The following is a 21,988-nucleotide window of genomic DNA, read 5'->3' as shown; positions in this document are numbered from 1 at the left end:
GCAACGCACTGGTGTGCTGTGAGGGCCTACAATGCCAAAAATGTGTGAATTATTTGATTTTAATTTTTACCATTAATACTTATTAGGACATTCCAAATTGTTTGTCTGCTTCCTTTCATTGTTTCTCCCTACGTCAGAATGCTTCAGCTCAGCCTTCAACACCATTATCCCGGTGATCCTGGTGGAGAAACTCACACACCTCCCTCCATATGCCACTGGATAATGAACTTCCTCTCAAACCGCCCACAGTCCTTGAAACTCGGTAACCACGTCTCTCCCACCCTAACACTGAACACTGGCTCCCACCATGGTTGTGCACTGAGCCCCTCTACACCTCCGACTGCTCACCGACCCACCCCACAAACACAATCATTAAGTTCGCCGACGATACCACCTTGATCAGCCTCATCTCTGAAGGGGACGAGGCGGCGTAAAGGGATGAGGTGGAGTCACTGTCAACGTGGTGTTCGGAAAACCACCTCATACTGAACACCACAAAAAAACAAAATAACTGATACTGGACTTCAGAAGGAATGGCAGGAATCCAGCACCACTCATCATAAAAGGAGACTGTGTAGAGAGAGTCAACTCCTTCAAATTTCTGGGTGTGCACATCTCCGACGACCTCTACTGGTCTGCAAACACCAGAGCGGTGGTAGGGAAGGCCCAGCAGCCACTGCATTTTCTGAGAGTGCTCAGGAAAAAAAATCTAAAACAGCAGCTGCAAGTGTCCTTTTACAAACCCACAATGGAGAGCATTCTAACGTACTGCATTACGGTGTGGTATGCTGGGTGCACAGCAGCAGACAGGAAAACGCTTCAGAGGGTCATCCAAACAGCCCAGAAAATCGTCTGTTGCTCTCTGCCCAGTCTGGAGGACATTGCCTGCTCTCTCTACCTCAGCAGAGCAGAAAACATCATCAAGGACTTTTCTCACCCCGGCCTCCACCTCTTCGACCTGCTGCCTTCCGGCAAGCGCTACAGGTCACACAAAACAAACAGACTCAGAGACAGTTTCTTCCCCAGAGCCATTACCACCCTAAACACACAACGCACAAAAAACTGAAAAACTCTTGCAAAAACACTACCTCATACGAACGTGAAATGGTACTCATGTCTATGCTTCTTGCACATGTTGACTGCACTATGTTTACTGCTCACCTTGCACAATGTTGACTTTTTTTTTTTGGCACTATGATGACTACTTTTTGCACCAAATGCATATGTTGACTGTTTTTTGCACGATGATGACTATTTTTGCACCAAATGCATATTGCACAAACCCATACGATACCAAACTGTATGTAACATCCTACATGCCGACATTTCTTGTGTAAATATTGTGTAAATTATAACTATAACCTTATCCTCATTGTTTTATAACCTTATCTTCTCTGTTCCTTTATCTTCTTGTTTTTTTTACCTCACTGTGAATGTGTGAAACTGGAGTGTCATGCCCAATTTCGTTGTCACAATATGTTAACCCATTTTGTAACAATGACAATAAAGGTATATTCTATTCTATTCTATTATTGCGCTGGTCCCAGAAGTGTGCTTTCATATTTAAGCATTTACTTAAGCAAACGCGTGTATTCATGACATCACTCGTCACTGAAACATGTCAAGCCGCATATCATTGTGAATTGTAAAATCTTGGGATTAAAGACACGATCATCATTTCAAAATGTACTCATCACATAAACATCACGATCAGTCTGAAACAAGATACCCGAAAACGATAAAGCCGGTCAAACTCACCAAAAAGTGCTGGAGTACTCCACTAACAAAACATTTTTTTTACAAACATGAGTGTCCAGTGCATTCAACCATGTATAATATTTACTCTAAAACACACAATAATGCCGACAGATTAAAAATAAATAAATAAAATAAAATCTGCCTAAAAGCATTCCTGCATCGCTTGAAAAGCCTTGTCATCCGTTTGTTTCACCCCATAATTCCCTTTTAAAAGTAAACAGATTCTTAAAATTATTTCCAATATGATCGTTAGCCAACAATTTTTGATTGACACCACTCTCGACCAATTGTAAACTTTTTTTTTTTTACAGTCCTTGCCCTGCTATAATTGAAAAAAAAAAAAAAAAAAAAAAAAAAAAACGTCTCGTGTAACTTGGGCTATAATTATCACCAGCTAGTAGTGACGGATTTAAATGTTGACACATGGGTTAGCCAATGAAATTCCCAACATAAGTGTATGCATATTTATGATGTGTACTCAAATTACAGCCGAAAATAAACGTGCGTAAATGCAACTTGGGATCCATTTTTACGCACGATTATTACACGCAAGTGAACAGTCAGTGATTGAGTCCTGGAAAGATTAGTCAAACATTTACAACTCTTTCACAACGTCTAAAAAATGACCAAAGTTAAATACATAGTTGCAAACGTATTAGTGCTGTAAACTGGTTTTGTCCAAATGGCCACTTTTGGAAGCACCAAGACCTACCTTTAGAAAAATGTATAAAATACAATGTTTAGGTTTTAAGATTGTGATAAAATTTGACCTGGGACCAGATAGAACTTCATGCTAATGTCTCACCTGTTTTCCAGCTAAGATGTCCATGCAACACTCTTTTGCAGGCATATGATTGCGACAAAAAAATTCAGGCGAGAATAAAAACCTATTTTGAGTGTTTCAACCTCGATTACTCAATGTTATCAGCACTTCCAGCGATTATTTAAATTTGGGAGAAAACCTTAAAGAGTCTTACACATTTTATCCTATAGTTGTTGCTAGAAGGTACATATGTTGGTATGCTAGTTTGAAGTATTTTGTGACACTATTACAAAATAACTTTTCTCATACCTTGTTTTAAAACCGTTGTTTAGGGGTTTGGGGAGCTTAGTGTAATAGCCGCATTCGCGAACGACAACAAAACCAGACACTGAACACCTGGCTAAACATGTAAAGAAAACTGTTAGAATAAATAGGCAAAAGGTTTGCCAGTTTTCATTTTACTTGTGGTCATTATTTATTTTTCTTCGCTGCAACTTCAAAGATTGGATACATTTATTTACAATATATTGCCCATAAAGCCCACTGGCAGAATTAGCTGGCACTGTATTGTCTAATGCGAACGAAAACCAATGCCACAGAGCACAGGATAGCAGCAAGATCCCAGACAAACATGGTCGCAACTTCTAGGTAGAATTCTATTATGTGAAAGAAATACACATTTCTTGAACTATGACTTTTTATGAAAATTAACATTGGCATGATATTTCATGTTTTCGATGATTTTGTTTACTGAATGAAAGTTTTCTGTTACACTAAGGCATCACATATTACACACAGTCCCTTTATGATGTTCAGGAATTAAAAACATTTACATTAGCCTTGAATAAGCAGTACCATCTGTTTCATGTGGAGGGGCAAACTCCTTCCTCAAAAATAACGACCTGGAGGGAAATGGGCAACGCCAGGCTGTACTTGCCCAAGACACACCACAGGAGGTAGTGCCCCTACGATCCTAGCGGTTAGGGGTCTGTGAGGCGTGAGTTTAGGCACTGGCCCAACTTATAATAATAGTGCAATTATCCTGTAAGTTGTGCAATAAAATTAGCAGCAACAAAGATTCCCAAAAGAGTTGCAAATGATATAGTTTCACAGTTTTGCATGCTTGTTTAGGGGGGTGATGGCCCTGGGTAAGAATCTGTCTCTGAGCCTTTTTGTCCTTATTTTACAGGACCTGTAGTGCCTACCAGAGGGTTACAGGTCAAAGAGGTGGTGGCCAGGGGTGAGAAGAACACCTTATAATGTTGACGGCTCTGCTGCAGTATTGCAAGATGGCAATGGCCTTAAAAACTGTGCAGAGAACATGATCTTTTTTTGAGGTAACATGCATACTTATTGAGATAACCAAGTCATAGTTAGAATTGTCTTAATTGTCATGGATAACAATGTAGTAACAAGAATAGTCACGGTACTCTAGAATAAACACTTAAAAAAATATTTAAAAAGAATGTCAAGAGTAAAATAAATGGCAAGAATAAAAAGAAGATTTTGGACGAACGTTTGTGTGCGCCCCTTTCTTCAATTTTCTTCAATTCCTCTTCCCCCAAGAGTGATTGCTTTTCTTTAGGCTTTATGTAAATTACGATGGAGAAAAACATGACAAAAAAGGGAATTTTTTGTTGGCCCAAGGCTATCTTTTGCCAAACCCAAGTAATAAAAAAAAAAATCAATATCACAGACGTACATTCAATTTCTTTGGGCAAGTCTTTTATTTCAAATGTAGCGAAAGGATCATACTGAGCAGTATCCGAATTCTTATCAGTTTGTCAGTCTCCATGACAACAGTGCTCTGATAAGATCTGGCAGATATGTGTGAACCGCTTGTAAATTTAAATGAAAATGAACACTTTGAGAGAGGAAAGGGGAAAACAGATCATATGGTTGAATCCGGATAACAGAATATTTTTAAAAAATGATCATTTTGTCTACTTTTAGTATATTAAAGAGCTTTACAGAATTTGGAACTTTTTTAACGGCGGACGCCATCTCTTGGCTTGAGTAATCATTACAGCCTCGGTCATGCATTTATTGACATGCTCCAATTAACTTGTTTTTTTCATAATTTTAGGGTTTGGGATGCCGTGTGAACTCCATTTAACTAACCCTTTACTATTCACAGGCTTTACTATTTTACAGGCTTTAGGCGTCGTTGCTGTCATGCACTTTCAGGACAAATTTTAACATATTACCTATTGTTTTATTTTATTGATGTTCACTATGTTTAGTGTACTGTTACCCAATGCTTAATCTATTGCACCCTGGTCATCCTGGAAGGGGGATTATCACTTCGGAGGCCCCTTCTCAAGATTTCTTTTCTCCTCATGCTGAGGTTTTGAGTTTTTCTTTGCCCTCTTGTAGGTTTCAGAGCAGGGGATAGTGTTATGGTAGTCTTTACAGCCCTTTGAGACGTCTTGTGATTAAGAGCTTTACAGATGAATGTGACGTGACTTGACTTGACCCTTTGACGTCCCTTAACGGACTGTTGATAAACCAATATGTGTATGTAAAATGTAACCAGGCACTAAAATATGTCATGCCACATCTTTTTGGAAAGGTAAACCCTTGGGATTCGAGATATGATGAGCATTTCAAAAAATACTCATCACAGAAATATCACGATCAGTCTGAAACAAGATGACCAAAAATTATAAAGCAGGGATATCTCAACAATAAGCCCGCTGGTAGTCAGCTCATTAAATCATTCTTCGTAAACATGGAGTCGTTACATCAAGGACCGTCAAGTGAATCCAACCGTGTAAAATATTTTCTCCAAACACAGGATAATGCCGACGGATATAAAAGAAACCCGCCTAAAAGCATTTCTGCAACGTTGGACGTTACTTGTTGCAATCCGTTTGTTTTAATTTCCACAGACAAATAAACAGACTCCTAAAATTATTTCTAATATAGCCCTCAGTCTCTGACCTTTTAAGTGAAACCAATCTCTGCCAATTGCAAGTATTTTTTTCAAGATCCCTAGCCTGTGAAAACCAATGAGGGGCTGTATTGTAAAAGAACGACACTACTTACTTTGGTTTTGAATATCTTTAGCCTGTAGTAACCGATTCAAAATAATAATTGACACATTGGTTAGCCAATGGAACTCCAAAAAGAAGGATATGGGGCGGCAGTAGCTCAGGAGGTAGAGCACTTGTCTTGGGATCAAGGGATCCCAGTTCAAATCCCGGCTCGTCCGTGCTACATGTCCTTGGGTAAGACACTGAACCCCTAATATCCCCAATAAGCAGGTTAGCGCCTTACATGGCTGCAAGGCCGCTATTGGGAAATGTGGAGCACATTGTAAAGCGCTTTGGGAAGTCATTGACTTGAAAAGCGCTATATAAATGTAGATCATTTCATTTCATTTCATATGCATTCAAGTTAGACCGCGAAATAAACGTGCATAATGACACTCGTGATTCATTTTTACGCGCCATCATTCCGCACAAGTGTGAACAATCATTGAAAAATAAGTCAAACGTTTACAACTCTTTCAATATGTCTAAAAAAGTGGCCAAAATAGAATACACAGTTGCAAAGGTTTTAGTGATTTTAACTGGTTGGCTCCAAATGGCCACTTTTAGAAATGCTTAGACCTACCCTTGGAAAAATGTGTAAAATATTTTTACTGAATAAGAATTTTTGTAGCACTATGAAGGAACTAAACACTGTTCCTTTAAGCTTTAGGGAAGAATGTGTACTAAGAATAGTGTTACAGTAATTTGTTAGCGGTCATTAAACAGGCTAAAAGGATCAAATGAGAGAGTGAGCTGCATTAAGCCACACTCGATGTCGCTGTGACTTCATGTTGCTACGCAAGTGCCAACTTTCATTTTTTTTTTTTTCCTGCGCTTTGATCATGCTCCAAGCCAAATGAGCAGAAGCAAATAGACAATAAGTGAAGGCAGAGTTTTGTCTGATCATCCTGCACCGACTTAATTAAAATGTCAAACTAAAAGTAGAGTTTGGAGTCAGGTCATATGTTTTCAACTCTGGATGACAAAGTGGGGGAGTTAAGTCGTTACTCACTCCCTGGATGTTTCATCAAAGTCGATCTACTGTTGCACAATTTTGAGATACAATGAAACAGATGAATGTATATCCAGTCATTTTGGCAATTGTACAAAACCAAATAGTTATTTTTCTTGAAAGAATTAACACTTCCATATAATGTCCTGCACCACAGATGTTACTTCACCATTTGCACGGCTAAATTCAAGCACTTTTTAACCACTTTTAAAGCCAATTTTTTTAGTACCCTCAAAGGAAGAAATCTACCCCAGATGAAAATAACATTTTTTTTTTGGTTGACTTTGATGACTAAAATAAAGTCGCTATCTTTCTGCTAGCACATACTTTGTGCTATTTTGAGTTGTTCCTATCTATGATCAACGACCTTTTTGTGTCAATGGGCTGCTATAAACTGACATGAATTCTGCCTTAGCAATGCACACGCAGCTACATCACACTTGTTTACAAACATGGAAAAGTTGTTAGGTTACAATGGAGTTCAATACGGAAGAGCAAAAAAAGAAATTCTGTATGTATGACAAGCAGAAATAAGACAAATTTGGACTCATTTTAATGATATTGATTGCTCCGAAGCAGAGTGAATTCAAGATTTACATTTTAGGGACAGACGATCTTTTTTTTTTGTTTTAGTTATTTTAATTCACATTTTTTGTGTGTTTTTCAGAGGACCTGTGTCTAATTCTGTTCAAATACAATTGTAAATAGTTGTTTTTTTCACATTTTATTACTTATTTGTAGCACCTAAGAGGTAATATTTAAAATGTTTTTTATTGTCATGCATTTTCAGGGATTTTCTATTGGTGTTCTTAAACTGCTTTTTGGATATGTGTGAAAATTATAATTTGTATTTCATGTGTTTTTAAGGGATCCACTGCAAAACATATGAAATGACTAATTATTAGATAATTTGGTGCATAAAGACAAAAAATCTGAGGAGCTGTTTGGGAGCCGAAATCTTCTCAGTAAACCGAGCCAAAAAAGCCAGTTTTCTAAATCGAGCTGTCTTCTTGGGTGCGACCAGTATGGGGCGGTGGCGCTTCACATGACAATGCAGTAATGACTGAAAGCAGGCGTGTCAATGTCATTCCACGCACTTCTACAAAAAAAACGTCATTAATTGCGTGCTCTATAGAGTCAGAAACATGGCAACAATTTCAAGCATTTTCAAGAATTTCTCCCAAAATTCAAGCATTTTTCTGACCTTGAAAACACAACATTCAAATTCAGCATTTTCAAGGATCTCAAGCACCAGTATAAACCATGTAAACCTAAAATTGCCCCTCACGCTAGCTATTATTACTATCTGTGTTATGATCATCATCAATCGTAGAAGTTTGATGGTTGGTAGTAAAAAGCTGTGATCAAATGAAATCAAAATACCTTGGCCGCTTCAACCATCCTGGCAGTGGCGTCGGCCAACAGTTTCGCCGCCGCCAGCAACTTCTTGGAGTTGTCCACATCAACTTCAGCTTCGGCGTCTGACCTCATTGCATTAACAAGGTCCGAGGTGGCCTGGGCCAGAACACGGGCCTGGCGGACCATCTCTCCTGTAAAGAGGAAGGCAGCGGGCATACATTACATTGCCAAGGATTGATTGATAGACATTTTTATTTGTTTACGTCAGTTCCACAACAGAGAAAGAAATGGACTGATGAGAAAAAGCTAGACATTCTATACTAGGCATGTGTAACCGCCAACCCCTTAACGTTCTGAAGCGGGCCGTCAGACTGTTGTTTAAAGTTGTGTCTTCACGATGTCACCTGTCACCGAAATTTGTCACGCCACATATAATTGGAAAGCATAATCTTTTGGGATTTAAGATATGTTGACAATTCTCTCATCACAGGAACAAAACAATCAGTCCAAACCAAGCGACCCCAAAAAAGCTCGCTAATAACGTGTTCTAAATGGCCACTTTTGGAAACGCTTTGACAAACCTTTATGAAAAATGTGTATAATACAATGTTTAATTTTTCAGATTGTGATCAAATTTGACTTGGGACCAGGTAAGGCACCAGGTAAGGCTTCATGCTTTTCTTTTCTCATATCTAGTGTGATTCATTTATGTAACATTGAATCATTTGTTCTTTGTACTTTCTTTTGAAAGTATGAAGGCTGGATAGCCTTTTCAAGTCATTGTCTTAGTTGTTCCACAAGTTTGTTCGATTGCAAGTAAGATAATAAGGTATTTGGGTTGTTCTTACTCTCTTTTGGACATGTTTGTTATTTTCTCTCATTTCATATCTTGCTGGTTTTTTTTTTTTCCAATAGCATTGGTTATTATTTAGTAAGCTTTTATTGGCAACTTTATACATCATCTTAGCAATTTGATCTAAGATGTAATCATGTGAGTTTCACCTCAATGAATAGGTTGTGTGTGTGTGCAGTGTGAAAAGTGTCCTTCTTGTTGGACATATGGAAGCCGAAAGGATATTTGCCGGTTTTTTGAATTTTCCTTGCCCTCGTGTAGGTTTCAGATCAGAGGATGGTGTAACGAGGGTTCCAACAACATAGGGCAAGTTAAATTGAATATTTTTATAATTGAATAAGACTTTTTTAAATGCCTTTTGAAATCAAATTTATGACCAAGTCGTCAAAAAAAATCACAATTGAAACAAAAAAACAAATATTTTTTTGCACACAATACAGGTTGCCCCGTACACATTACCTGGTACAGCATTTAGTCATGGCGATGTTACCTAGTTCAAATGATTATAAATCTTAATAATATGTTCACATTTTTAAGACTTTCGAAAATTGGATTTAAGACATCTCATCTCATCTCATTAGCTGCACCGCTCAACCTTAGTAGGGTCGCGGGGGTGCTGGAGCCCATCCCAGCAATCATCGGTCAGTGGGCAGGGGACACCCTGAACTGGTTGCCAGCCAGTCGCAGGGCACACAGGGACAGACGATTCACTTGCTCATTCACACCTAGGGACAATTTGGACCGGCCAATCCGCCTTAAATGCATGACTTTGAAATGTGGGAGGAAACCAAAGGTCCCCGGAGGAAACCCACGCAAGCACGGAGAGAACATACAAACTCCGCACAGTAAGTCCGGTAGCTGGATTTGAACCCATACAGGAGGTTCCCAAGACCTTAGAACTGTGCCGAACACGCGCTAACCACTGCGCCGCCGTGCTGCCCGGATTTAAGACATTTCAATGCCAATTAAGGCTTTATTTATAGAAGAATGAATTCAATGCCTTTTAAGACTTTTCACTGATCTGCAGGAAACCTGCTAATGGTATTCTGTGTAGCCCTTTGAGACTTTTGCGATCTAGGGCTTTACAATTACACGTAACTTGACATGACTTGATGCTATTCAGAAGGAAAAAACATTTCAAACTGACCTGCATCTCCCATGGAGGTGAAAATGCTTTCAGTGACGTTCATAATGGTGTCAGTAGCCTGGTCGTAGCGGCCGATGGGCTCTCCTCTGGAGGTGTACTGGCGGACGTGTTGCAGCAAATCTTCCAGAGCTTGATTCACCACGCTGGCTGCCGCGCTCACCTTTAAACATGACGGGAGTTTTCTATGAGACTCTTGCTTACCATTACATTTAAACACGTTAAGGCAGGAGTGTCAAAAATACGGCTTAACCCCTAACTGTTGAGAAGCAAAGTCGTGTCTTCATTATGTCACCCTTTGCTGTGATATGTCATACCACATATCATTGGAATGCTTTGTGATTCAAGATATGAAGACCATTTCAAAATGTACTCATCACAAAAACATCACAGTCAGCCTAAAACAAGATACCCAAAAACTATAAAGCAGGGAAATCCCACCTATAAGTCCCCTGTAGTCAGATCATGAAATGTGTTTTTCAGTGGAGGACATTATAGGAGAGGTCCCTGATGCACAGTACGTGCTTTACGGGGTGAGTCGGTCGAGGAGGCATCGGAACGACTTTGCCAGGGACTGGCTCACTCTCGCCGCCATCAAGGACGCCAGTGTATTTGCGTCTAAAATTTGTCAATTGTGGGTACCATCCTGTCACTGATGGTGGACGCATCAGGTTAGCACTGCTCGTTCTATGCGTTTATACTGTCATTGGCGTCGGTTTTAAGAGTATTGTTAATTATTAATTTTACAATTCTAACCATTTTAACATAGTTAGAAGTAAAGCAGCCGAGTCCTGCCATGGCCGGGCATTATACCGGCGGGCGGAGACGTAACTGCGTGAGATTCTTGCTCAAAGATGTTGTGGCAATTTCGGAGGGAATGTCAAGGACGGATTTTATTAACAAGTTTGTTGAAAAGATTCTGAAGTTTAAAAAGGAGGAGGTACATGCTGTCATAAAAATGACTTCTGGCAAAGGCTTTGATGTGAGTTTTGAAACGGCAGCTCTTTATCAAGAGTTTTGGAATCGCTTTGAGGGAGTGAGGTCCCAGTTTTCAGGATTTACAGTGGAGAAACTGACTGATAATACTAACAAGATTGTCGTTGTTAGAATGTTTAGTGAAATGATCAGTGCTGATGACGTCTGTTATTGGTTGAGTAGATACTGCTCAGTAAAAGGCCAGGCTATGAAGGTGAGGTGTGAGAAAGGCTATTGGAATGGTGCCTGGAGGGTACCAGTCCAACTACGGCAAGATCCTCAGGGCTTTCAGGGACTGAAACAAATTCCGTCGACTATATTCCTGGGGGAAAACCGTGGCTTTATCCACTATCAAGGGCAACCGAAACTCTGTCGCAAATGTGGTGAGCATGGGCATCTGGCTGAGGTATGTGATCGAATTTTTTGTGGAAAGTGCAGAACAATTGGACATTCCTTTGAGGAATGTAGCAATAGCAGAAAATGCAATCTCTGTGGAGAAACGAATCACCTCTTTAGAAACTGCCCGAATTCGTTTGCTAACAAATTGAAAGCTAGGAAGGCAGTTAACAAAGACAACAAAGACAATGAAATGATGTCAGACAACATAGATAATGAAATGAATAAATGTCACAAAGACAATGAAGTGAATAAAGATAACAAAGACAATGAAATTAATAAAGTCATGGAAATACAAAATGAAAATGAACAAGAAATTAATGAAGTTATAGAAATACCCAATGAAGATGAACAGGAAATGAATAAAGTTATGGAAATACCCAATGAAATTGATCAAGAAATGCACAAAGAAATTGGACAAGACAAACAAATTGAAAAAACAGATGTACCTACCAAAACCCCTGGAGCAGAGACCAGAGAATCAAAATTGAAACAGGAAGAACCTGGAAATTCTAATTCGATTTCTCATAAAATACCTGAATTTGGACATGACAAACGAATAGAAAAAGCAACTGCCACTCCGAAAACACATATTAATCAGGAAGGGCCTGGAAGAGAGTTCAAATTAGCAAATTTGTTTGCTACGCCATTGCCGGGATTTGGAGAAGACAAACAAATCGAAAAGGCGAATGACTCTCCAAAAACCCATACGGGCACTGGAAAGAGGAGTAAAAGTAAGACAAAATTGGGAGTGGTGAAAAAACCAGAAACAAAGATAAGAGATTTAGAAGAAAGCCGATTGCCGGTGAATAAGCCCACAAGGGAACTGTATGAAGTTGAGACGGAGGAAGTCGGGGAGGGAAAAAACCTGACCCTTAGTGGGCAAGGAAGTAAGAGACCCCTTGATAGGTCCTCTGGCTCACCCCCTAACCCAGAAAAAAGGGGAAGACCTGGAACCACAGACAGAGAGTCAGAGGGTCCCAGAGTTTTCCCCGGTGAGTCTCAAAATGAGGTACTACTCTTAAGTGATGTGTCTGACACAGGTGACACTCTCGATGATCTCGATGATCACCAAAGAATGGACTCAGATCCCCCAGTTTTGTCTAACTAGTTTAAATACTTTTACAACAATTATGAACATTACATTCTCTACTATCAATGTGAGAAGTGTGAGATCAAAGGTTAAGGCTCACAGTGTTTTATCGTTCTTAAAAACTATCAGAACGGATGTGTTTTTACTACAGGAATGCTGCATCCCCTTTCTAAAAAATTATAAACAGTGGGAAGAGATTTGGCCATATCCGTCATTATGGAGTGGCTCGAATGAAAACCGTAACGATGGGGTAGCCATTTTAATAAACAACCCTCAACTCATCATAAAGGGGAGTACTGTGATGAGAGACGGACGCGCTATCTTAGCAAGACTTTCTTATATAGGGAATGACTTTAACCTCATTAACATATACGGCCATGCCGACAGACAACTCAGGTACGAACTTTTAGAGGACATCCAGTCGCATATGCTAGGCCATCAACCACTAATCGTGGGAGGAGATTTTAATTGCATCTTAAGTAGGAAGGATAGAAAGAGGAATGATGAGGAGTTTAAAGTAGATAAAACATCAACTTTATTACAAGACATGTGCCGGACATTTAAACTGGTGGACTGTTTCAAATCCATACATCCAGGAGAGGAGGGCTTCACCTGGTTCAGTAGTGACAATGCCAGAGCCTCTCGAATAGACTACATATTTACGAGGGGTTTAGCACAGAGTGATGCAAGATTAATTCCAGTTTTTTTTTCGGATCACTTGCTACTGTCCTGCTCTTTCTCATTTCCTTCAGGTATGACTGTTGGGAAGGGTTTGTGGAAGTTAAACTGCTCCCTGCTGGAGGATGAGGCTCTAGCCGCACAATACAGGGAGCTGTACAAAGACTGGCAGACCCTTCAAGACTCGTATGATTCACGAGCACAATGGTGGGAAATGACAAAGAAACGAACACAGACCTTTTTTAAAAATGCAGGGAAAAACAAGAAACTCAAAGAGATGAAACGCATGTCGGGACTACAAAGAAGACTCCAACGCTATTTCATCCTAACAGAAAAGGGGATGGACTTTAATGATGAAATCAAAGAGACCAAACAAGAACTAAACGCTTTGGCGGAAATAAAGAGCAAAGGCATCATAATAAGAAGCAGAGAAAGAGAAATAGAAGAAGGGGAAAAATGTACACGCTACTTTTTTAAAAAAATTATGGGCAAAAATGAGGGGATTTTTAAACTTCAAAACGAAAACGGGCAAATAACAAAGGAAAGTAGTGAAATAACCAGATTGGTCGAAGACTACTACAAAAAATTATTTGAAAAGAAAGAAACATATGAGAATGAAATGGGGCATGTATTAGATCATATTTCAAGATCAGTGCGTCAAGACCCCTTTTTAACATCGGACTTTACCCAAGACCAACTGAATGATTGCATAAAGACTATGAAAAAAGGCAAATCACCCGGGGAGGACGGACTCAACCTCGAATTTTACCGGACTTTTTGGGATATTTTAGCACCAGATCTGTTAACTGTTTTTAACGAATTTTCCAGTCGAGACCATATGCCAGACAGTTTCAGAATCGGAATAGTTACTCTATTGCACAAAAAAGGAGACAAAATTGACTTAAAAAACTGGCGACCCATAACGCTTTTAAACGTGGACTGTAAAATTTTCAGCAAGCTTCTAGCAACACGAATGTCTGTTGTCTTGGGAGACTTGGTTGATCCAGACCAAACCTGTGCCATTGTGGGAAGGAAGATCAGCGACAGTCTCATGCTGATCCGTGACACCATTTGTTATGCAAGAGACAGAAACATGCGACTAGCGGTCCTAAACCTAGACTTTGAAAAAGCCTTTGATCGAGTCTCGCACCAATACCTCTTCAGGGTATTGCAAAAATGTGGTTTTCCCCAAAAATACATCAATTGGGTAGGACTGCTATACCGAGACATCTACAGCAAATTCATGATTAACGGGAATTTATCGGAAGCAATCGAGATCAACTGCGGTGTACGTCAAGGTTGCCCTATGTCTCCCCTTCTCTATGTTCTTTGCATTGAACCTTTGGCACAAATGTTAAGAAAAGATAGATTTGTCGAAGGCATCAATATCCCAGGAAGTGGGGGACAAATTACCAAGTGTGTTTTGTACATGGATGATTTTAATATTTTGTGTACTGACCGCGCATCTGTTGAAAGAGCCCTTGACTTGACTGACCTGTTTGGGAGGGCGTCTGGGTCAAGGCTAAATAGAGAAAAATCACAAGTGAAGTTTTATGGAATGTGGAAAGAGACAGAAAAGGCAGGACTCCCGCTGACGGTGTTAAAGACAGACCAGAAAATCCTAGGGATAAAATTCAATGCGGATGGAGGAGGCGAGACCAACTGGGATGACGTGACAAGGAAAGTTAAGCAAAACTTGTTTTTTGGTCACTAAGAAAACTGACAATAGAGGGGAAGGTCCTAATCATCAAAGCGATCATCCTCCCAATGCTTTTGTCAATCAGTTTAATTTTTATGCCTAAAAGAAACGTGCTGTTACAACTGGACCGAGCCATCTTTCGCTTTGTCTGGGGCTCAAAGTGGGAAAGGATAAAAAGAGATACAATGAAAAAGAAAAAGGAAAAAGGGGGGAAAGGAGTGCCTGACCTCCAGCTTTTCCTGGGAAGCAAATATGTCTCTCTCCACTTCCAAAACGCTGTGGGCCCACCCAACAACCCGAAAAGTCAAGCAATGACCCGGTTTTGGATGGGCTCATATTTGCGGAAGCTAAAGCTTGTACCAAACAATCGTTTGATTCCAGTTTCATTTAACTTGCCACCAACACATCTCTTTATTCGGGATTTTTTGAAGAAGTTTGATTTGGAAACACAAGAATGTCACACTTTACAAAACCACAGGGCCCTTATTGCTATTGTGCAAGAGCGAGCTACAGTAAGCCCTGTGCGGGGGCTTGCGTTTGGCGAATCCACAACGGTTTGGAGCAACGTCAATCATCCTGCCCTCCCAAACAGACTACGAGACTTGTCATGGATGGTGGCTCATGAAGTTCTCCCAGTCAGAGCTGTAATGCACCACCGAGGAATGTCAGCGACTTCGACGTGCCCTCGACCTGGCTGTGGCGCCCAGGAGTCGGTGAGGCACCTTTTTTGTGAGTGCAGCGCTGCCAAGGTCTTGTGGACAATGGCCGAACAACTAGGAAAGTTCCCGGACTTGCCAGCAGGAGAGGTCCCTGATGCACAGTACGTGCTTTACGGGGTGAGTCGGTCGAGGAGGCATCGGAACGACTTTGCCAGGGACTGGCTCACTCTCGCCGCCATCAAGGACGCCATCTGGACCTCCAGAAACCTGCTGGTATGGAGGTGCAGGCAGATCCCCCCCGTGGCTGTGCTCCAAATGGCTGCAGATACCATACAATCTGCGAGCGGCGGGCCTAGGACGCAGCCATAAAGAAGACTCGTCTGTACCCACCCGGAGGGGGGAGCCGGAGCTACGCTGTGGGAGTCCCGGCAGCAACGGCCTGGGTTGTGGAACCCAGAAGGGAGAGGACCCACGCTGAAGGGAAAGGACCCACACAGAGGACTGGAAGAATGCTGCTTGGGAGGGTGGGATGGCAGAGCTATGCCCTTGCACAATAGTATTGCCTTTTACACGCTGGTTAACTACTGTTAAAAGAAAATAACTCTGAAATTGTTTAATTGATGTTGGAAATGTCAGGAAAAAATGTTAAAACGTCATATCGTCACGTCATATTGTCAAATATAAAAAAATTGTGAATATGCTTGATGGCTGTTTTGCTGCTGTTGGTGTCAGTGGATTTGTTCAGACCGAGGACAATCGACTTTGGCCTGGACGGATCTATTGACAATAACAAAGATGTTATATAATGAAATTGTGAATATGTTTGATTTTCGAGAAGGTTTGTTCAAACCTCACTTTGTGTTTGCTGTTAAAAACGTAATATTGGAATATAATATTGTGAATGTGCTTAATTGCTGTTGAGATTGTCATGATTGTTTTCTGTTTTTAGTGTCAATAAATTTGTTCAAACCTAAAACTTGCATCCTAATAAACTGCCTGGACGGATCTATTGACACTAACAAAGATGTTATATAACGAAATTGTGAATACGCTTGATTGCTATTAAGATTTTCGAGAAGGGTTGTTCAAAGCTCACATTGTATTTGCTGTTAAAAACGTCATATTGAAATATAATATTGTGAATGTGCTTGATTGCTGTTGAGATTGTCAAGATTGTTTTCTGTTATTAGTGTCAATAAATTTGTTCAAACCAAAAAACATTATATGGCCATTTTGTCACTTCATGTCAAGGCTTTGATGCTAGGTTCTTAGCTTGGCCTTTTGGCCGAGTGGCCCTTTGCCATGATCTTTGATTTTTGCAATCCGGAGATGGAATAAGAGCTTGTTCTGTCCACTCCACGCATCGGCCCGGTATTGCAGTACCTCCGGGAACGGTGCATTCGCAATGATCGCAGCAAGGCTTTAGGGCTAGGACCTTAGCTTGGCCTTTTGGCTGAGAGTAAGTGTCCCGGCTCCTAGGCTTTGTAGCGTATTATGAACTGACTGATAACGGATAATGGATAATGAATAACGAAGATAGATCAATAACCCTTAAAAACCCCCCCAGATCATGAAATAGTTCTTTGAAAACATGGAGTCTTTTCATCCACGATGGTCCAGTAAATCCAACAGTGTAACATATTTACTCTAAAGCACACAATAATGCCGACAGATATAAAAAAAAAAATCTGCCTAACATTGGACGTTTTGTAGTTGCAATCTGTTTCACCACATAATTCCTGTTTACAAATAAACAGACTCGTAAAATTATCTCCACTATGGCTGTAGGCCTCTGACCTTTTGATTGACTCGACTCTGAGCCAAAAGCAGGATTTTTTTCATGGCCCAGGGCCTGCATTAGCTTATAAGGGTCTGTATTGATAAAACGGATATCACCTCCTTGAGCTCCGAATATCTTATAGCCAGTAGTAACCAATTCAAATGCGAATTGACACTTTGGTTAGCCAATGACATTTTGACATATGCGAATGTAAAGAGTGTAATTAAATAAGACTTAAAAATGAATGTGTTTAACGCCAAAGTAAAATACAGAGTTTCAGAGGTTAGATAGCTGTAAACCAGTCATCGCTGCTTCTGGTGGCTTCACTCATGACTCCCTTGTGTTACACCCAAGAGGACTTGTGAAAAGATCGAGACTCCGGGAGGCTGGCTGCCGTTTTAATGAATAACGGCAAGAAAACGGAAAACGCAAACAATGGCTACTAGGGGGCTTTATTTTTTTTTAATGGTAGTGGAGAAATTGGTTTTGAAAGTCCTCGAAAAGTGCTTGAAATTGGCCATGAAAAAGTTGTACGAACACTGTTTTTAGGAAAATTCTTGTTTGTACTTCTAATAATTAACCTGGTAATAACATAGTAAGAATATCGCACTGCGAGTTATTTTCTAAACAGGTCCACAGGACCTTAGCTGGCACCAAATTGGAGAGCCTGCATTAGCTCATTCCTATAATATATATATATAACATCTAAGAGCAAAGTTGTCAAGTTCAGATAAACCTTTTCATAAGAAAATTAAAACATTAAAAGGCAGAAAGATTTTGAATTCAATAAATCAATCTTTTAACCTATTTCCACTTTAATTCGTAATTGTGTACTATCTTTACTTTTCAATTTGACTTTCTGACTTTCCTTCCGGTGAATAAACGGAAGAGCAGCTTCAGCGACAGACTGCTGTCACAGTCTTGTTCCACGGACAGACTGAGGAGATCATTTCTTCCTCATGCCATGAGGCTCTTTAACTCCACCCGGGGGAGTTAAAGCCCACATTAAACCACACCCCCACATTAAACCACACCCCCACATTACATATAATTGTATTTTTATTACAGTGTGCATTTTATGTAGCACTATTTAAATACTCTATATCAACACGTTACATTGGGTATTTATGTATCATGTTCCTTTTACTTTATTATTGTTTTAATACACAAGGATACTGCTGGAAGTGTGAATTTCCCTACGGGGATGAATAAAGTATATATCTATCTATCTAAACTCTGCGGTACAAATTAATTCAATTGCTGTTAAAGGATATACAAATAAACATAACTCGGCTTGCATTCAAAGTACTGTAATTGTATGTATTTGTGATCAATAATATTTTCTGACTGATCGATCAATACATTTTATTTTTATCCCTTACAATACTGTACTTTTGAATCCACGTGCCTGTGGTGCAATGCACCTTACACACTGGTGACCAAAAAGCACTGATTTTTTTTAATCCTCACTGTTTAAGAGTTTAAGGACATTGTGTTACGTCTATACCAAAGGTCGGCAACCTACGGCTAGCGAGCCATATATGGCTTTTTTCATGAGTACATATGGCTCAAAGACAAAATTGATAGCATCCAAATTTCTCCATTGGTTTCAAATTTGCGTGAGCAAGGCCTAATATAGAGCACGCAAATCTGAATAAGCACTGACAAGACATTAATTACTGTCCAGTATCTATAGGGCATATTTTAACTAATGTTACCAGTCAGGGTGTATTTTGGCTGTGCATCACCAAGGAGTCCTTTATAAGGAAGCTCATTTAATAATCCATGGTTACTGTTGAGACACCTTATGATGAAAATCCACAGAACATACTGCAAATACGCCGAAACGCCAGCAGAACACCCAGAACAGTTTAAATGGGTGAGCAGTAGGGATGAACGGAGCTATGCATGTTAATCTCCCAATTAGCCTGCTGTCTTCATGTACAACAATGCTCCATGTCACACAGCAAAACGGGTTAAGAATTTCCTTAAAGGGGATAACATTAAATTAATGGCATGACCTGCCCATAGTCCTGATCTCTCAAAAATTAAGTTATGGTCAAGAGACCTACTACAATCACCGAACTGTGGAGGAGGCTGGAAGAAGAATTGACCAAAATCACACCGGAGCAGTGTGAGAGAGAAGTGGTGTCCTGTGGCCGGATACTGTATATTTACAGCAGAGGGCTGCACACTTCTTAAAGTCATTGTTAATTTTGATCCTTTTTTTCCCAAAACCTTAATTTTGGTGAAATGCTTTTGGCCATTTTGTGAAAAAGGTGTTGTATTAATTCAACTTTTGAACAGTGAAGATGGTATTATTTCAAAAATATTCATTGTCTAATTTTGATCTGCAGTGTATAAAAAAAAACATCGCAAAAGACTATTTTTCTAAAGTGCGATTTATAATCCATTTTGCCTTACTAGTCCAACAAATACGGTAGTTTTTCGACCATGTGGCCCCTTAGCTAAAATGAGTTTGACAACCTGTTTGAGGAGTTCTCCGTCCTCTGTGGCCGAGAGGCACGCCTGAACGCAGCTCTCCACTGAGCGGTCCACCAGCTTTCCGGCTTCGATGAGCTGCTCTTGGCAAACAGGGGAGCTGATAGTGGGACTCACAACCTGTGAGAATGAACAAAAGGAGATCATGATTATGAGAAGAGATCAACACTTAGCAAGGTTTATTTAGATGTATGTGGTACCTTGGCACAAGCCACCAGCTGTGAGGTGGACAGGGCGCATTGTGTGGCGGCGGCAATGACACGGTTCTGAAGAACCGTGTCCTCTGCGACTTGGGCTACGTTCTTTGCCTTCAGGACCAACATGGCAGCTGCATTGGCGACCGCCTTGGCTAAGTTCATAAGAACATCCTGTAGAGGACGCAATACCATAAAGGCAAATTGAAATGCTTGATTGAAGCTTGATTTTTTTGCTTTATGTTCATTCAGAGACAAGGTTACAGTACATTTTAAATCAACAACTAATCAACAAACGTCAGTCAAATAAAACATGCTGAAGAATTTGTTGGAAGGTAGTGCATTTCCGCACATTTTTTGTGTTTATTTTTTTGTGTTTACATATATTTTGTGTGTGTGGATGTACGTTTTTGTGTGTTTTAACATGAGTTTTAGTACATGCATTTACAAACGTTTGATGTGTTCACGTTTTGTGCGTGTTTAGATACAATTTTGTGCATGTCTGGGTACGTCTTTGTGCATGCTTACGTACGTTTTTGTGCATGTTTATGTAAATGCTTATTGTTATTTTATTATATTTTTTACTGTTTATTATTGTTGCACTTCAAGTGTATGATAAATCAATTGTTAGTGAGGTGCAATAAATTGTCACGACCAGCACAATAGGTAGACCCAATCGCGTAACGTTTACCACAAGTTTATTGAGATAGAGGGGAAAGGCAGCGCCCACGATCCGGTGCTTGCTGGATGCAGGAAGCAAGTCGCTCACGCAATCGGATCGTGATCCAAATACGGAAGCGTATCTTCCGGAGCGGGAAATGGCGGTGTCAAGTACGGCAAAAAAAAAACCGGGTCGATAGTCGAGACAGGAGAGCAAAAACGTGGTTGGGATCGAAAACGGGTCGTAAGCCGGGACAGGAGAGCAAACGTGGTTGGAATCAAAAACAGGTCGGAGCCGGAGACAAACGGGGAGATCAGGAACAGACGGGTGAAAAAACTGGTGCAAAAATGGGACAGGCGGGAGTCAGGGTAAAAATGTTTGCCTTGTAACAACTAAGGTTAGCAGACGGACTGATAACCTGAGAGTGATAGGACTGGGTTTAAAAAGGGACAGGGAACCAATCAGGAAGCCAGCAGCGGCTGGCGCCAAACGAGCAGGCACAGGTGGAATTAATGAGTAATCATGACATAAATATTACAATGTTTTACAACACAACTACCTGTCTGTGCTTCTCTACTTAACTGACTCAAATACTGCTCAGAAAATCTTGAATTCTTTGACATACAACAACTTATTTTTAAAGTAACGGAATTAGTTACTTTCCCTGGTAAGTAGTTAGTTTCACAATAGAGTAATTCAGTTACTAAATTGGATACCTAATTGAAGAAGTAAAGAGAAAACTACAACTACTACGACTACTACCTAAATAAAGGTAATATGCCCAACGCTGTTCGGCAGATACAAAAGAAAATCGAATCACTAAAATCAATCATATCTTATTTTCTTCCTGGCCCACGACTTTTTCTGTGCATTGTAAGAGAAATGTCTTTTTGTTTTTGGTAAGTTTGAAAAGCTGAAGGAGTTGACATAGCTTTCAAATGTGTCATGTTGAGCAATGAATGAGCACCACGGTTACCTGGAACCTCTCGTCTGTTTCATTTTCTCCAATCTGGCGGAGGAGATCTCCACTGGCTTGGCCGATGCTTCCTGCTGCAGTCAGCACAGTCTGTCTAGGCTGAACACACACACATACAAAAGACTTGGAAAAGGCTTTATGGTTTAAGTATTGTTGAGTAAAGCGGTTCATAAGTACTATGCATTATTATTATTATTAGCTGATGAATGTTTATTTTTTTCTACTACAGGAGAAACGGATCGTTACAATGCTGCAGCACCATGAAGTCAACTCTATTATTCATTACTATGAGAGTCAAAAAGCCACTTGCCGTTATCCATTAAAAACAGAAAATGCCCTGCAATCAGTTCTACGTCAGTCACGTCTCTCTTATACAGTCAGCACGCCATAGCTTCACATTTCACAAAGCGGAAAGACAACGTAGTATTACTCTTCGATTGCACATTTACCT

The 21,988-nt window shown here is 40.2% G+C and overlaps 1 protein-coding gene and 1 pseudogene across 2 annotated transcripts in view; one reads left to right on the top strand and one right to left on the bottom strand.

Moving 5' to 3' along the window:
- The window catches only part of LOC148367670 (talin-2), a 191,567-nt gene that overhangs the window by 70,430 nt on the left and 99,149 nt on the right, over positions 1-21,988 (bottom strand). For both annotated transcript variants that reach the window (XM_088334687.1, XM_088334686.1), the window contains exons 18-22: positions 21,538-21,636; positions 19,907-20,074; positions 19,692-19,826; positions 9,928-10,087; positions 7,952-8,118 (exon numbers count right to left, since the gene is read on the bottom strand). In XM_088334687.1, coding sequence (XP_088190813.1) covers positions 7,952-8,118; positions 9,928-10,087; positions 19,692-19,826; positions 19,907-20,074; positions 21,538-21,636 — 729 coding nt within the window. The remainder of the gene's footprint in view (positions 1-7,951; positions 8,119-9,927; positions 10,088-19,691; positions 19,827-19,906; positions 20,075-21,537; positions 21,637-21,988) is intronic.
- Positions 16,690-16,829, top strand: LOC148367672 (U2 spliceosomal RNA; annotated as a pseudogene).

The sequence above is a fragment of the Urocampus carinirostris genome, chromosome 4 (genome assembly GCF_059441175.1).
Source record: "Urocampus carinirostris isolate Australia breed hairy pipefish chromosome 4, RoL_Ucar_1.0, whole genome shotgun sequence".
Taxonomy (NCBI): domain Eukaryota; kingdom Metazoa; phylum Chordata; class Actinopteri; order Syngnathiformes; family Syngnathidae; genus Urocampus; species Urocampus carinirostris.
The sequence above is the reverse complement of the archived record's forward strand: the minus strand, read 5'-3'. Positions and strand labels throughout refer to the sequence as shown.